Source organism: Leptonychotes weddellii, chromosome 3 (assembly GCF_054177405.1).
Source record: "Leptonychotes weddellii isolate Sample4059 chromosome 3, ASM5417740v2, whole genome shotgun sequence".
Lineage (NCBI taxonomy): Eukaryota > Metazoa > Chordata > Mammalia > Carnivora > Phocidae > Leptonychotes > Leptonychotes weddellii.
In genome coordinates, this window is record NC_138371.1 from 46,100,312 (window position 1) to 46,117,485 (window position 17,174).

The 17,174-nt window shown below is 35.0% G+C and overlaps 1 protein-coding gene across 7 annotated transcripts in view; it reads right to left on the reverse strand.

Moving 5' to 3' along the window:
* Positions 1-17,174, reverse strand: part of DNAJC10 (DnaJ heat shock protein family (Hsp40) member C10) — a 52,950-nt gene that overhangs the window by 8,456 nt on the left and 27,320 nt on the right. For 6 of the 7 annotated variants that reach the window (XR_014143480.1, XM_006726940.3, XM_006726939.3 and 3 more), the window contains 6 exons: positions 15,931-16,020; positions 15,075-15,188; positions 12,428-12,542; positions 4,287-4,414; positions 3,858-3,974; positions 178-279 (listed from right to left, as the gene is read on the reverse strand). Coding sequence is in view for 6 of the 7 variants with exons in the window: in XM_006726940.3 (XP_006727003.1) it covers positions 178-279; positions 3,858-3,974; positions 4,287-4,414; positions 12,428-12,542; positions 15,075-15,188; positions 15,931-16,020 (666 nt within the window). In the remaining variant the exon portion in view is untranslated. The remainder of the gene's footprint in view (positions 1-177; positions 280-3,857; positions 3,975-4,286; positions 4,415-12,427; positions 12,543-15,074; positions 15,189-15,930; positions 16,021-17,174) is intronic. The other variant, XM_081814034.1, reaches the window with a different exon arrangement.

The following is a 17,174-nucleotide window of genomic DNA, read 5'->3' on the forward strand; positions in this document are numbered from 1 at the left end:
TGACAGTCTGATTGGAGATACTGCTCAACCTCCCTAAAAGCTCACTTGCTCTAAATGCTGCTTTAATAAAGCTTAAGTCTACCATGATAGGGTAACACTAACAAAAATGTTAGCTTCACTGGGGAAATAATAATAAACAAAACAACACAAAACCAAAAACCATTTAAAAATAAATACCTCTATGAATTCCAAGATCTGTTCAGCAGAGTGATGTCCTTCATATTCATGAACATTGGACTGGTTGAAAACCACTGTTGTTGGATAAGCCTGAATGTTATACTGTTAGGAATGAGAATACAAATTAAAGATTTTATGCATTTTACCTATTGGTTTCAAATTTATAACCAGCTTGCTTTTAAGTAACAACAATAACACTTAAAAAACCCATTGCTAGGGCGCCTGGGTGGCTCAGATGGTTAAGCGTCTGCCTTCGGCTCAGGTCATGATCCCAGGGTCCTGGGATCGAGTCCCACATCGGGCTCCCTGCTCCTTGGGAGCCTGCTTCTCCCTCTGCCTCTCTCTCTCTCTCTCTCTGTCTCTCATGAATAAAATGAATAAAATCTTTAAAAAAAAACCAAAAAAAACCCATTGCTAAACTGCTGGTGACTGAAAAATTTTAGCCTAGCCAAATTTGGCAAAGAAAATGGATTCACAGTTGCACTGATAAATGACCTTTTTTTATAGGTAGTCCATTAGCCATAAAAATGCATGGGCAGTGAAACACTGAGAAGTGTGTATAGCCACAATATGGCTAATTATGAGCGTGGGCCCTTTTGACTCTGCTAAAACAAGATGGATAAGGCTGTAAAGAGCAGGCTAATCTCTGGCTTGAGTCTTTTTGAAACCACAATAATGCTCCAATTTGTCCAGCAGTAGAAGAAAAAGGAAACAAAGTAGCAAGGATAAAGAAATAAATTAATAATGTGTATACAACCATATTTTAACTTAAGGAATTATGACTCATGTCCTAAGAATATGGTCCCTTTTCATTCTTCATTCAAGATACTGTTTATGGTACAAATACTGTAATTTCCTCCTCAGAATTAACATGAACATTGGCCCAGGAAGCATTTCTTTGAAGTTTTAATTTTTATTTTTCTAAAAGTTAGTATATCTATGTGAATTTACTGTAGCTGATCTTCGCATCCTTAAAGTTGACAAGCACTCAGCAGCAAATTAGAATCTTTGATTAGGATTCAAAAATAATTTTTGTAAAAACAATGGAAATCTTTATCAAACTTTTGTAAAATGAGTGTAAATCCAAATAACTCATTAGGGATGACTGTTGTTTTGTTAATCTACTTATTAGTGTTTAGCATGTGTTGGGCATCTTTTTAGCACTTACACATGTAGTTTCTTTTCCTAAAGATTTTATTTATTTGAGAGAGAGGGATAGAGAATCTGAAGCAGATTCCATGCCAAGCGCAGAGCCTGACATGGGGCTCAATCCCATGACCGCGAGATCACAACCTGCGCCGAAACCAAGAATCTGACGCTTAATCGACTGAGCCACCCAGGCGCCCCTTAAACATGTAGTTTCTAATCTATTCTCTACAACAACTCTATTCAGAAGCTAAAATTACCATGTCAACTTTACAGATGAGAAAACAAGGTATTGAGAGGCTATGTGACTTGGTCAAGGTCCACCAATTAGTGAGTAATGACTCCTGGTCTCTATTCCAGGTGAAGTGGACACCACAGTTTTAAATCCTTATATTTTACTCAATTATCTAAAGGATATTTAATAGTTTAGATTAAAAAGTAGAAAAACTAGAAGAATTCAAATTAAGATAATCACTGTTTCACATTGTTTGTATCTTGCTTAGTTTCAATGTCACAAGACATTCAAAACCAAAGATTGTATTTGTTTTTAGTTAAATGAAATTTCAAACAGAACGAAGAGAGAAATCATCTAACAGATACCCACATATCCCTTCTCGATATTTAAGGAAGTTTAACTTCTTTGTCACACTGGCAGATTGCTTAAGTTCTTTTTCTTGGTCCCATTTCCTTTCCTCCCTGAAAGTAGGAGCAATTAATATCCTCAAATAAGTATATATCTAATCCACTAATGTTTTTATACTTTTGTGACATGCATATGTATTCCTGGGCAGTAGAGTGAAATGTTGGGAGCATTAAAAAATTTTCTGTTATTCTATCATACTCTGTAAGCTATTCTGCAACCTGCTTTTGTCATCTTACAATGTATTTTTGAGACTTACCCGTGCTGGTAAGGACAGATCTAATTTTAAATGCTCTATGGTATTCCATTATGTAACTGGATAATCTATCCACATACTTGCTATTGTCAGATTTCTAAATTTTTGTTCATTTGATGATGGATTAATTTGATGGATTGTTATAATTTGTACTTTCTTGATGGCTAGCTAGTGAAGTGCAAGATTTTTTGTTTGTTGGATTTCTTTTTCTAAAAAAAATGTTTCAACTTTCTCATTTTATCTATATAAAAAAACTGACCTGTAGTCAAATATTCTGGCAGTAAGCTTTTCTGTCAGTTACATGTGCTGTAAATAGTCTGTTGTCTTAACTTCATAGTGTCTTTTTCTTTGGCAATAGTTTTATCATTTAATATAGTCAAAATCATTCACATTAATTTTTACCTTGTGTGTGTGGACTGAGAAATTCTTCCTCACACAGATGCCATAAAGATTTCACTCTACATTTATTTGTTTTTAAAACCTATCATTTTCTTTTTCTTCTCCCCCATTTTTCTCTTTCTTTTTAAAAATGTTTACTTTTATAAAATATTTAAAATATACACAAAAGCAGACAGCAATAAACTTGCATGTACTCTTGTAGCTACAATAATCATCCACTCACGGGCACACTTACTTCATTTATACTCCCTCCCAACTCTACTCCTACACCAAGATTATTTTAAAGTAAATTCCAGATGATTTATCATTTCACCCACATTTCAGTACATTTAAAATATAAGGATTTTCCCCCAAGTGTAACTACACTGTCATTTTTACACCTAAAAATGAACAATTCCTGATAATTATCAGATACCCTGTCAGTGTTCAAATTTCCCCAATTATCGCTTGCTCACTTTTTTACAGTTGGTTTGGCATCCAAACGAGACCTAAACATTACAATGATATGTCTTTTGAGTCTCTTTCATCTCTTTTCCCACCTTTCAGTGTATCTGAATACCAATAAATTAGGTATTTGTCCTGTAAGATCCTCTATATACTGGGACTTGCAGATTTCATGCCCATGGTGTCACTTAACATGTTCCTCTAACTGATTCCCTACATACGGACAGATCTCAAGGTGTGGTATCTGATTTAGGTTTCAGAGACTTGTTCCAAGAATATTTTATAGGTGGTATTATATACTTTCATGACAAGATATATAATTCCTAGTTATTCCTGGAACTGAAGAATGAATAGTTTATGAATTAACCTAAGAAAATATTTTTATGTAAACAAAGGTTGAAAAAAACTTGTTCATTTTTAAAATTTCCATCTACTAACTATACTCGGAAGACAATTATGAGGAAAACCTGAGACTCAAACTACAGACTGCCAAAAGGTAATATTGAGTCAAAAATTATAAAGATTTTAAATAATGGAAAAATCATGTATTTTATCAAGCAAACAAAATATTTTCCCAAGTTTGATAAGACCATGTTTATATTCAACTATTTATGTTGTCTATTCATGTTTTAATTCAATCATTTTATATCATTTTTTGAAATATTTGTTGAAATTATTTGATTAAATAATTTACTACTCTAAACACAGATGTACATCTGAAATAGAGACCTTTGTCAGTGTAACTTAAGAACTATTTTACAGAAGTATTAATTAGAACAAGTATTTTATACATACCATGTTACAGAGTCCCTCGTGAACTGTACAATCTAGTGTACCAAACTTAAGCTGACCGTAAAGATGTTTTGATGCTTTTCGTAACTCTGGCAATAAAGCTCGACACGGTGGGCACCACTATGAAAGAAAAAATATTCACAAGCACTGAGCTAAATGAAACAAAAAACCCCCACAGTTCTGCAACAAGCAATATATACTAAGTAAGATAAACCATACTTAGGGACAAATCTTATGCGTGCGTGTGTGTGTCTATTTAATTCTTGGAGGGGCAAGTACATCCCCGCTCTCCTAGAAGCAATATGTGATAGGGGCCAAAACTCAGTAACACAATTTTGGTACTCATGGTTCAAGACTATCTAGAAAATGTCTTTTTGCTATGATAAGAGAAAATGTGACAACACTGAAATTTGACAGATAAAAATTACTTACTGGGGCAAAAAAATCAACAAGCCATGGTTCCTTGTCATTGGCAGGAAAATTTTGAGGTCCAAGTGTGGTAACATGAGAATTAACACTTTCTTTGGCAAAGGCAAGTATATCATACAGAATCTTCTTTCCTTTGAAATTGAATAAAAGAAAAATTAAAATCCACATTCTGCCTTTCTATCCATAGAAACATTTCAAAGTTTTTATACTTCAGATATTAAAGAAATGAAGACAAACTTATTGAACACACTGATTTCGGTGAGGGTCTAGTGTTCTGTATACTATAGATAAACAGGTTTGCTCTGCCAGGAGCACCTTTCTTTGCAATGCTCCTTCATCCTTAGAGGCAGAGTAACCACTTTTTTGCAGTATTTATGTTCTTTATGCTTACCTGAACTACTACTGTGGCCCAACTACTAAATCTATTTCTTCAAACTCAACTTCCCTTATGAATTCAAAACCTGTATTACCAACTGCCCAAAAATACTCACATGGATGTCATACAAACACTTCAAATATATTAAAATTGAAGTTGAGCTATTTCCCCCCGAACTTGCTCCTTTTCTCACCTTCCCTATCTTGGCAATGGCATAGTCACCCACTAGGTGGATCAACATAGTGAGAACTTAAAGAATTAAGGAATAAAGAAATAAAATGTCTAAAAAATGAGTCAGAGCCAAAGAACACAATAACTGACACTAAAAACACACTAGAGGGAATCAAGAGCAGATTAGAAGCAGCATAACGGACCAGATGGATCTGGAAGCCAGAGTTGAGGAAATCCCCCAGGCGGAACAGCAAAAAGAAAAGAATAAAAAATGAGCATAGGTTAGGTTAAAGGGCCTCTAGGACATCATCAAGTGTCCTAATATTGACATTACAGAAGGTTCAGAAGGAGAAGAAAGAGAATAAAAGGCAGAAAACTTTGAGGAAATCAGAGCTGAAAACCTTCCCTACCAGGGGAAGGAAGCAGACCCACAGATTTAGGAAGCACAGAGAAGACCAAACAAGAACTCAAGTAAATTCACACCCAGACACATTTTTAAAATGTCTGAACTAAAGAGAAAAGAGAAAATCTGAAAAAGCAGCAAGAGCCGTGCCAACTAGTTACACACAAGGGCACCCCCATACGATTATAAGCTGGTTTTTCAGCAGAAACATAGCAGGCCAGAAGAGGGTGGCAGGATATATTCATAGTTATCATTCAGAATTGAAGGAGAGATGGTTTCCCAGGCAAACAAAAGTTAAAGGAGTTCATCACCACTAAACCAGCCTTAAATGTTATAGAGACTTCTTTAAGCAGAAAAGGCCATAGTTAGAAGAAAGTTATGAAAGAAAGAAAAAAATCACTGGTAATGGCAAACATTGGTAAACATGTAGAAAATGTAGTAGATCCATCACTTATAAGGCTAGTATGAAGGTTAAAGAGAAAAGTAGTAAAATCTGTATCTACAATAATTAGTTATGGGATACACAAAAAGATGTAAAATAGGATGCCAAAAAAAGTCAGCAGGAGAGTAAAACACACTGCTTTTAAGATGCATTCAAACCTAAGTGACACTCAACTGAAAAGACTACTATATACATAGGTTGTTATATATGAGCCTAATGGTAACCAAAAACCTACAACAGATGCACAGAAAAAAGAAATCCAAATATAACACTAAACAAAGTCGTCAAATCACAAGAGTAGAACAGAGAGGAACTACAAAACCAGAAAATAATGAAGAAAATGGCAATACATACCTATCATCAGTAAGTACTTTTAAGTGTAAATGGACCAAATGCTCCAAACAAAAGACAGAGGGTAGCTGAAAGGATAACAAAAGCAAACAAAACCAAACCCCCTCTATAGGCTACCTATATCACTTCAGATGTAAGGACATACACAGACAAAGTGAAGGGATGATAAAAGATATTCCATGCAAATGGAAACAAAAAGAAAAATAGACTAGCAATACTTAGACAAAACAGACTTTACAACAAAGACTGTAATAAGAGACAAAGAAGGACATTACATAATGATAAAGGGATCAATTCAACAAGAGGAAATAATTATACAAATCTACAAATATCAACATAGGAGCACCTAATATGTAGAGCAAGTATTAACTGACATAATGGGAGAAAGTGACAGTAATACAATAACACCTCACATACATCAATGGACGACAGATCATCCAGACAGAAAATCAACAAAACAGTAACCTTCAAGGACATATTAGACCAGTTTGACTTAATAGATATATACAGAACATTCTTTTCAAAAACAGAATACATGTTCTTCATGTATTCTGGGGCACATGGAACACTCTCCAAGATAATCATGTCAGGCCACAAAACAAGTCTCAATAAATTTAAGAAGACTGAAATCATACCAAGCATTTTTTTCTGACCCAATAGTATAAAACTAGAAACTAAAACAAAACTGGGAAAAAACACAAACACATCAAAGCTAAACATGTTCCTAACAATCAATGAGTTGATGAAGAAATGAAAGAAGAAAACAAAAAAAATACCTTATGACAAATAAAAATCAAACACAATGTTCCAAAATCTATGGGACCCACCAAAAGCAGTTTTAAGAGGCAAGTTTAGGGGCACCTGGGTGGCTCAGTGGGTTAAGTGTCTGCCTTCAGCTCATCACCCCAACTGAGCTCAGCATCTGGCTCCCTGCTCAGTGGGGAGTCTGCTTCTCCCTCTGCCTCTGCCCCCACTCGTGTTCTCTCTCTCGCTCCCTCACTCTCTCAAATAAATAAATAAATAAAATCTTTAAAAAAAAAATAAGAGGCAAGATTATAGAGATATAGGCCTACCTCAGGAAACAAATCTCAATCTAACCTTACATCTTAAAGGAACTAGAAAAAGAAGAAATAAAGTCCCAAGTTAATAGAAGGAAAAATTAAAAATCAGAGCAGAAATAAATGACTCTCTACTCAAAAACTAATAGAACAAATCAACTCAGTAAAGTAACAGGATACAAAATTAATATACCAAAATCTGTGTTCTTTTTTTTTTTGAGGGCAGGGAGGGGCAGAGGGAAAGGGAGAGGGAGAATCTTAAGCAGGCTCCACACCCAGCGTTGAGCGTGATGTGGGGCTCAATCTCACAACCCTGAGATCATGACCTGAGCTGAAATCAAAAGTCAGATGCTTAACCAACTGAGCCACCCAGGCGCCCCAAGAGCTGGACACTTAACTGACTGAGCCACCCAGGTTCCTCAGTCTGTGCTATTTCTATAATATCAAACTATCAGAGAAATTATGAAAACAATCCCATTTAGAATTGCATCAAAAAGGATAAAACACTTAGGAATAAATGTAACCAAGGAGATAAAAGACCTGTACTCCAAAAACTACAAGACATTGTTGAAGAAACTGAAGAGGACACAAATAAATAGAAAGATATACAGTCTTCATAGATTGAAGGATTAATGTTATTAAAATGTCTATATGATCTCTAAAAATCTACATATTCAATGCGATCCCTATGAAAACATCAATGGCATTTTTTTTTTTTTTTTACAGAGTTAGAACAAATTATCTTAAAATTTGTATGGAACCACAAAAGACCATGAAGAATCAAAGCAACCATGAAAAGAGAGAACAAAGCCAGAGGTATTGTGCTCCCTGATTTCAAGATACACTATAAAGCTATAATAATCAAAACACATAGTATTGGCACAAAAACAGACACACAGATCAATGGAACAGAATAGAGAGCCAGAATAGAGAGAAATAAACCCATATTTATATGGTCAATCTGTGACAAAGGAGGTAAGAACATACAATGGGGAAAAGACAGTCTCTTCAATAAATGGTACTGGGAAAACTAGAGCTACATGCAAAAGAATGAAACCGGACCACTTTCTTGTGCCATAAACAAAAATCAATTCAAAATATATTACAGACCTAAATATAAGACCTGAAACCATGACTCCTAAAAGAAAACACAGGCAGAAAACTCTTGGACATCTGTCTTACCAATATCTAAAAAACAAAATGAATGAAGAAGCAAAACAAAATAGAACAGACTCATAAATACAGAGAACAAACTGGTGATTGCCAGAGGAGAGGGAGGTGGGAGGAAGGGTGAAACAGTTAAGGGGATTAAGAGGTACAAACTTCCAGTTACAAATAAGTCACAGGGGTGTAAAGTAGAGCACAAGGAACAGAGTTACTAATAATGTAACAACTTGATGACAGATGGTAACTAAACATCATGGTGATCATGGTGATCTGTATATATACACTGATCAGATCATTCTGATCTGATCAATGTATATATAAAAGGGAATTATTATATAACATACCTGAAACTAATACTGTATTCCAATTCTACTTCAATGAAAAAAATTTAAAAATACTTAAAGAAATCAGCAAAGTCAAGGCAGAAAAGTGATGTGAGACTGTCAATTTTACCAAAGGATAATAGAGTAAATGAAGGAGATGATGAACTGGAAATAAAGCAGCAAAAACAGAGGGAGGGGAATCTGAATTATTTCAGAGATAAAAAAGAACAGAACTCCATTATTAAAACGTGGTCATTTTTAGCACTTTCAGGAGACAGTACAGTTTAGTGCTGCTATAATCCTAGGCTTTGGAGTCAGACCTGTTTGGATACAAAAATCTACCTTGACTAGTTACTAGTTGTTGATCATAGGCAAATAATTATCCTGAGCCACTGTTTTCTCCCTTGGTGGGCTGTTGTGAAGATAAAAACAGAAAGGGAAATGTAGTGAAGCCTTTAGAAAAACATCTGAATTGTAGAAAGTACTAAATAAACAGGAGTTACTGTTAGGTTCATCTTGCCAAGACTTTGCTCACATAATTCCTTCAGCTTAGCCTCACTTCTTGCTTTTCTCTATTCACTTTGAGAAACTGAGCATTCAAATGTTATCTCAATTCAAATATCATCTCTGGATCTAAACTACATATAAGTCTCTTTATTTGATCTTATAATTTATACATACTGGCCATTACAATGTTTTTCACATTGTCTTATGATCTCCTTCTATCAACCCCACCAGATGATACTTAAAAAAATTTTTTTAAAGATTTTATTTATTTATTCATGAGAGACAGAGAGAGAGGCAGAGGGAGAAGCAGACTCCCCGCTGAGCAGGGAGCCCGATGAGGGACTGGATCCCAGGATCCCGGGATCACGACCCGAGCTGAAGGCAGACACTTAACCAACTGAGCCACCCAGGCGCCCTGATATTTTAAATGTCTCGAGAGAACTTTGCATTCCTAAGCACATAACATCAGTCAATATCTGTTACTCACTTAGCTGTGTTATAGTTAGTAGTTGGTGTGTTTCTTTTGCTACATTTGACCTTTTTCAGGACAGGGACTATGAGGTATCCCAAATCCTCATAACTGCAACTGTACTTACATGAATGCAGAGCTAAAGTCCCATCACAAGCTGAAATGTAAAAATGTAATTATAAATTCAAGAGAGATAAGATAGAAATATTTAATAGTCTAGGGGCGCCTGGGTGGCTCAGTCATAAAGCGTCTGCCTTCGGCTCAGGTCATGATCCCAGGGTCCTGCGATCGAGCCCCACATCGGGCTACCTGCTAGGCGGGAAGCCTGCTTCTCCCTCTCCCACTCCCCCTGCTTGTGTTCCCTCTCTCACTGTGTCTCTTTCTGTCAAATAAATAAATAAAATCTTAAAAAAAAAAATTTAATAGTCTAGTGGGGGAAAAATCTGGAAAATGCCCATGGCTGAGATGCTACTTTGGTACACTGGAAATGGAAACTATAGGTGTTGCTTACTTTTATTAATAAGACCCCTAAATTTTGCACTAACCTGACATGTCACTAGCATTCTTGCTGAAACACTAATCAAAATAGCAGAAAAAAGTTATTTTAAAAAAAGAGAATAAAATAACTAAATATAACTCAAAAAATCTTTCTCCAAAAGAAACCTATTTACTAATAAAAGCAAAGTTATTTACAGTAAGTATATTTATATAAAACAAAGTAAAAAGAACCACAAAAGACCCCAAATAGCCAAAGTGATCTTGAAAAAGAAGAACAAATCTAGATATGCTCCCGGACTTCGAGATACAGGACAAAGCTATAGTAAACACGACAGCATGGTATGGCATAAAAACAGACACTTCAGTCAGTGGGACAGAATAGAGACCCCGGAAATAAACCCATGCTTACATGGTCTAATTAATCTTTGACAAAGGAGGCAAGATTATACAATGGGGAAAACAGAGTCTCCTCAGTAAATGGCGCTAGGAAAACTGGTCAGCTACACGAGGAAGAATGAAATTCAACCACTTTCTTACACCATACACAAAAATAAACTCAAAAGGTATCAAAGACCTAAACGTGAAACCTGAAACCAAAGAAGTCCTATAAGAAAATATAGGCAGTAATCTCTGACATTGGCCTTAGTAACAATTTTTCTAGACCTGTCTCCTCAGGCAAGGGAAACAAAAGCAAAAATAAACTATCAGGACTACATCAAAATAAAAAAATTTTGCACAGTGAAGGAAACAATCAACAAAAAGAAAAGGCAACCTACTGAATGGGAGAAGTGATTTTCAAATGATACATTTTTTTTTTTTTAAAACTTTATATATAGGGATAGAGAGAGTGCATGAGAGATGGGGGGTTAGGGGCTGAGGGAGAGGGAAAGAGTATCCTTTTTTTTTTTTTAGATTTATTTTACTTATTTATTTTTAAAATTTTTATTTGTCAGAGAGAGAGAGAGAGTGAGCACACAAGCAGGGGAAAGGGGCAGGCAGAGGGAGAAACAGGCTCCCTGCCGAGCAAGGAGCCTGATGCGGAACTCGATCCCAGGACCCTGGGATCATGACCTGAGCCAAAGGCAGAGGCTTAACCAACTGAGCCACCCAGGCGCCCCAGATTTATTTATTTTAGAGAGACAGAGAGTGCGTGAGTGCTGAGCAAGTGGGGGGAGGGGCAAAGGGAGAAAATCTTCAAGCAGACTCCCCGCTGAGCATGGAGCCCAACGAGGGACTCAATCTCACAACCTATGAGATCATGACCTAAGCCAAAACCAGGAGTCAGACGCCCAACCAACTGAGCCACCTAGGTGCCCCGAGAGGGTGAGAGAATTTTAAGCAGGCTCCATGCTCAGCGCAGAGCCCAACCCAGGGCTTGATCTCACGACCCTGAGATCATGACCTGAGTTGAAATTAAGAGTTGGACACTTAAGTTACTGAGACACCCAGGTGCCCCTCAAATGATGTATCTAATATCATCAGGGAAAAGCAAATCAAAACCACAATGAGATATCACCTTATACCTATCAGAACACCTAGTAACAAAAAGACAAATAGCCAGAGTTGGCAACGATATAGAAAAAAAGAACCCTCAGGTACTGTTGATGGGAATATAAATTGGTGTAGCCACAGTGGAAAACAGTAGAGAGGTTCTTCAAAAAATTAAAAATGCCATACAATCCAGTAATTCCACTATTGAGTATTTACCCAAAGAAAACAAAAACACTAATTTAAAAAGATATATGCACCCCGTGTTTATTGCATTAATTTACAACAGCCAAGATATGGAAGCAACACAAGTGTCCACTGATAGAGGGATAAAGAAGATGTGCGTATGTACACAGACATACACATACACACAAATGGAGTATTGTTACTCAGCCATGAAACAGAGTAAGATCTTGCCATTTGTGACAATATGGATGGACCTAGAATATATGATGCTAAGTGAAGTAAGTCTGAGAAGACAAATATCATATGATTTCACTTATATGTGGAATCTAAAAAACAAAACAAATTAGAAACAGACTCATAAATACAGAGAACTGGTGGTTACTTAGGGGAGAGAGATGGCAGGATGGGCAAAATGGGTGAAATGGCATGGGAGTTACAGGCTTCCAGCTATGGAATGAATAAGTCATGGAGATGAAAGGTACAGCACAGGAATATAGTCAATGGTACTGTGATCGATGCTAACTACACCTGTATGAGCACAGCATAACATACAGAGTTGTGGAATCACTACTTTACACCTGAAACTAATATAACACAGTGTGTCAACTACATGTCAAAGAATTTAAAAAAGCAAGGTAAAAAGTACATTTGAAAAACTGCTATTTGAAAATAAATATATATCTTTATCATTTTCTCCCTTCTTACCATGATGGATTTCATATTCTTTGGTTCCTTGTCCTTTAAATACTGCTAGACATGGCTGAAACACATACAGATTACTACAGATGTCTGGTGCAGAGGAACAGTCAAACTTACCAACCTAGAGAATTCAAATTGATGAAAACAAAATCATACGCATTCATTTTTTTAAATATTCATAAAGGAATGACATTGCTCTAACAGTTTCTAAACAGAAATTAACTGGCCATGAAAATAAAAGATAGAAATAATTAATTTACATTTAACACTGAAACTCAATTTTAGTTAAGGAAAAAAAAAAAAAAAAGCCTTTTAGAAAGTTCAAAAACCTGAGAAAATTTTCCAGAAAATAGGAAGTTGTTTAAGGAATCCACTCTTTTGGGCGCCTGGGTGGCTCAGGCAGTTAAGCGTCTGCCTTCAGCTCAGGTCATGATTCCAAGGTCTTGGGATGGAGCCCCTCATTGGGCTCCCTGCTCCACAGGGGGCCTCTTGCTCCCCCTGCTGTGCTCTCTCTCAAATAAGTAAATAAAATCTTTAAAAAAAGTTCAAGAAATCCACTCTTCTAAAAATATAGGGAATATTTATATAAGCTTGGAATGGGGGAGAGAGAAAACGTTTTCAGACCCTAAAAGCAGAAATAATAAAGCAAAGCCTGACAATTTCATACACTGTAAGGGAAACAGCATAAAGAATACTAAGAGGGAAATAATAAACCAAGAACAAATATCTGAGGATTTCAGAGGATCCACTAAGAAATAAAAGATAAATATCCTATCAGAAGAGAGAAAATGGGCCAGAGACAGAAAACAGAGAAAAATCATGATTTGTTAATAATCACAAAAAAACTTTTTCAGCCCCACTAGGAAGCAAATAAGTGAAAATGAATATTATTAACATATCACTTTTGGCTTATTAGAATGGTTATTAAAAAATTGGTAATACCATGGCTGGCACAGGTGTGGAGAAATGGTTACTGACATGTTGTAAGAATACAAAATGATATAAACATTCTGGAGGACACTGGTAATGAGGACAATTTAAGAAAAAACAACCTTGGTTAAAAAAATTCTTCATATTGCATTTTTAGAGTATGTATTCTTGATATAAAAAATAATGCAAATGATGTTAGTAAAAGAGGATTTGTTAAACAACTATGGTGTAACCATATAGTGAAATACTACCTAGACTTTAGGGAGGATGATATCTCTAGGATGATAATATCTATATCATATGTGTTTAGTAATGTATTTAATATATTTATATATATGTATATATTTACCATCATCTCTAAAGGCCAGGTAGTGCTTCATATACATATATATACATATTCATATACACAACACACACATATATATATACACATACACAAACTAGCATATAAGAAAATATATGATATTGTCAAATGGATAATTCTACACAAGAGAATACAGCAGTTCCCCCCTTATCAGTGGTTTCACTTTCCACAGTTTTGGTTCCCACTGGTCCACCTGTAGTCCAGAAGCATATGATTCTCTTTCTCAGGCACTCTCAGGTCAGGGGTAGCTAAACACCACGTCACAGTGCCTACGTCATTCACCTCACTTCATCTCATCATGCAGGCATTTTACCATCTCATATCAATTTACAAGGGTGAGTACGGTGCAGTATAGTAAGAGACCATTCTCACATAACTTTCATTATAGTATATTATTGCAATTGTCCATTTTGTTGTTATTGTTAATCTTTTACTGGACCTAATTTATGAATTAAACTCTATTATGGATATGTATGTATAGGAAAAAAACAAGTATATATAGGGTTTGGTACTATCTGTGGTTTCAGGCATCCACTGGGGGCCTTGGAACATTTCCCCTGCAGAAAAGAGGGACTACTGTATAGTGAATCCATTTTTTGGGGTTTTTCTTTTTGTTTTTAAAGACTGATTTATTTTAGGGGGAGAGAGAGAGAGAAAGAGAGAGAGAGGGCGAGAGCAACTCAGACTTCACACTAAGGGCAGAGCTGGACATGGGGCTCAATCTCATGATCCAAGACCTGAGCCGAAACCAAGAGTTGGACACTTAACCGACTGCACCACCCAGGCGCCCCTATAGTGAATCCATTTTTATTAAAAAAGTTCATAAATAAAGTTACAGGTATGTCTGTTATAATGGCCATTACAATATGCATTTATGTACACACATATCCCTATGCCCACATACTAAAACATATGCAAAAAAAGTTTGAAAAATTACACAGTAAATTTATAGTAAATTTATAGTAGGGCTATTAACAGTGGTGAAAATATTAAGTATTTTAATTCATTTTTGTGCTTATTTATATATCCTAATTTTTAAACTATGAGTACAAATTATTTACATAAATAAGAATTTTAAAAAGGGAAAGATTTTTCTATGGTATGTCATTCCAGAAAACTGTCTGATACAGATATATCAGATGGCATCTACTAAAGAGAAATGAAAGTTAACTGTTTTCAGATATCACTGTAGATTTTTAATAGAAAAACAAAATCACAACAGAAGAACAAAAGCACTTAGGGGTTTCTTAACCTAGAATTTCAAATAAGCATTTTTATGTTACCTAAAATATAATTTTATATATTAAATTAATAAGAAAGCACACTAGCAGAAGGCTAGGCAGAATGCATTTTTCTTACTTGAATATGTTCATTTTTAAGTAGAGTTTTTAGTTTCTTCAACTCAGGATCATTGGAATTTTCATGTTTTCCAAAATTAAAAAATATGAGCCACCGATGATGAGCCAACCGATCCTTAGAAGTGATAAAAATAATGTCAGAATCAAGAAATTCTAAGGGTTCTATTCTTTATTTCTTTGACTTAAAGTTAATTTTAGCCACCATACCCATTACTTCAAGATACTGCCTAAAATTCAGACCCATTTATGCTTATATTTTGTATTTCTTTGGAATAATGCTATGTAAATCAATCCTATATTAAAGGCTAAAAATCACTAAATTATAAAATCTAAAAGCAGACAACTGTTCCAAAAAAAATACATAGTTTTAATGATATATAGCTAAAAAGTTGGGGGTAGAGAAGTAAGCTTTTTCAGGTTTAGCAGAGTTGGGTAGGGATACAGACTTAGCTCTGGGATCACTGAGTAGAAAAAAAAATGATTTTACTACAAACTGAGTATTTCTAAAGCTGCTTCTTAGTTCTCAGTGAACAATATAAATAGTTCTGTAAGCAAGAACATAAAATTCCACATAAGATCGAAAGCTGCTTTGTGATCAAAATCTTGGCTTTTTTGACACTCCCACTGAGGCCCCCATTCAGGACTGGTTATGTTGTCTTGAACTCCAGACCCACCCTAAAGTTGCAACTCCAGCAATTAGAGTTTAACCTAGAATAGCTAACATATATACATTAATATATAAAATCCTCTGAAACTGCTTTCTAGTGATGAATAAAACAAATGCTTATTTTAAAATGTTAAGACTTGAAATGTTACCAACATTTACTACCATTTATTATTATTAACAGAAATATTACCTCTAGTGTGTTTGCCGAAAGTAGTTCAAAATCTGGAAGATTATGCATTATTTCCAAATATATTTCTTTAGCATCCAATGAATTAAGGAACTAAAATAAGAGAATCATATTGTAATCTTTTAATCAACATCCATTTGTGTCTTTTTTCCATAGAACTCTCTTAAGAAAAAAAAAATCACAAAAGTTAAAAACAGTTTTTGAGCTATTTATTCTAAATGTTTTTTAAAAAGTATATTTTGGCAATTAATAAAAAATTGTGTAACAGGGCTGTTTCTTAAAAATATTGATGTAAAATTAAAATTTCATTATCTGGAATTTTCTTTTAATTGTGGTGTGCATTCTATAATAATCCTCACAATAACCTGGAGTAACCTCTGAATTATTGGGGAAAATACTGTATTATGTTCAGAGCAACTTTAATGCTCATCATGTTTTGCAGGATGCCAATGCTTTACAAACTTTTAAAAGAATTATTAATTAAAACACTAGACTATTTGATGACCCAAGACACTGCATATCCAACCAATAACTAGTAGGAATTCAGAACTTATAACTGGAAAATTGGAATACTCTTTATTATAGAGGTTTTCAGAAATAGAGTCCAAAAACCTAAGCACCTAGGGGTTTGGCAGAGTTAAACATCCTGATAAAGACCTTATCTTAAAGGTTTAAAACACAGAAGTGAAAAAGGCACATCTCCTTTCTAACAAATTTCCTTTATTTCTGTCCATATTTTATCTTTAGCATATTTTTCTCACTCTCCCTCCTCATGCAATTCTCAAAGAAGCAGCTGTCAACAAAGAATAAAGTAATGGTCACATCAGGAAAATGTATTTGGGGGATGACAAAACAGAGTTTAATTATGAACCACCTATGCCTGATCATTCAGTATTACTTGAAAGGCTTGAAACTCCATTAAAAACGTATAGCAACTTCCATGGTATTCAGAGCTTAACTGTGCCCAACATGAGAAGAACCAAATGGAGAGAAACAATGGGTATAACGTAAGAATAGAAAACGGTTTTTCTTAAGTTTCTATTCTTAAAACTTGTTTTTGTTCTTTTTTCTTAAATCTTTAGCATATTGTTAAAGATCTATATGAAATATTTTCTGTTACCAAAGGGCTTAAAAGGCCCAAAGTACTACATGCCATAGTACTACAGGTCATTGACATCAGCCACATTTATTAGAAAGATTTTATTAAATACTCCTGATTATTTACTCCGGTTCTAGTGGTAGAACCT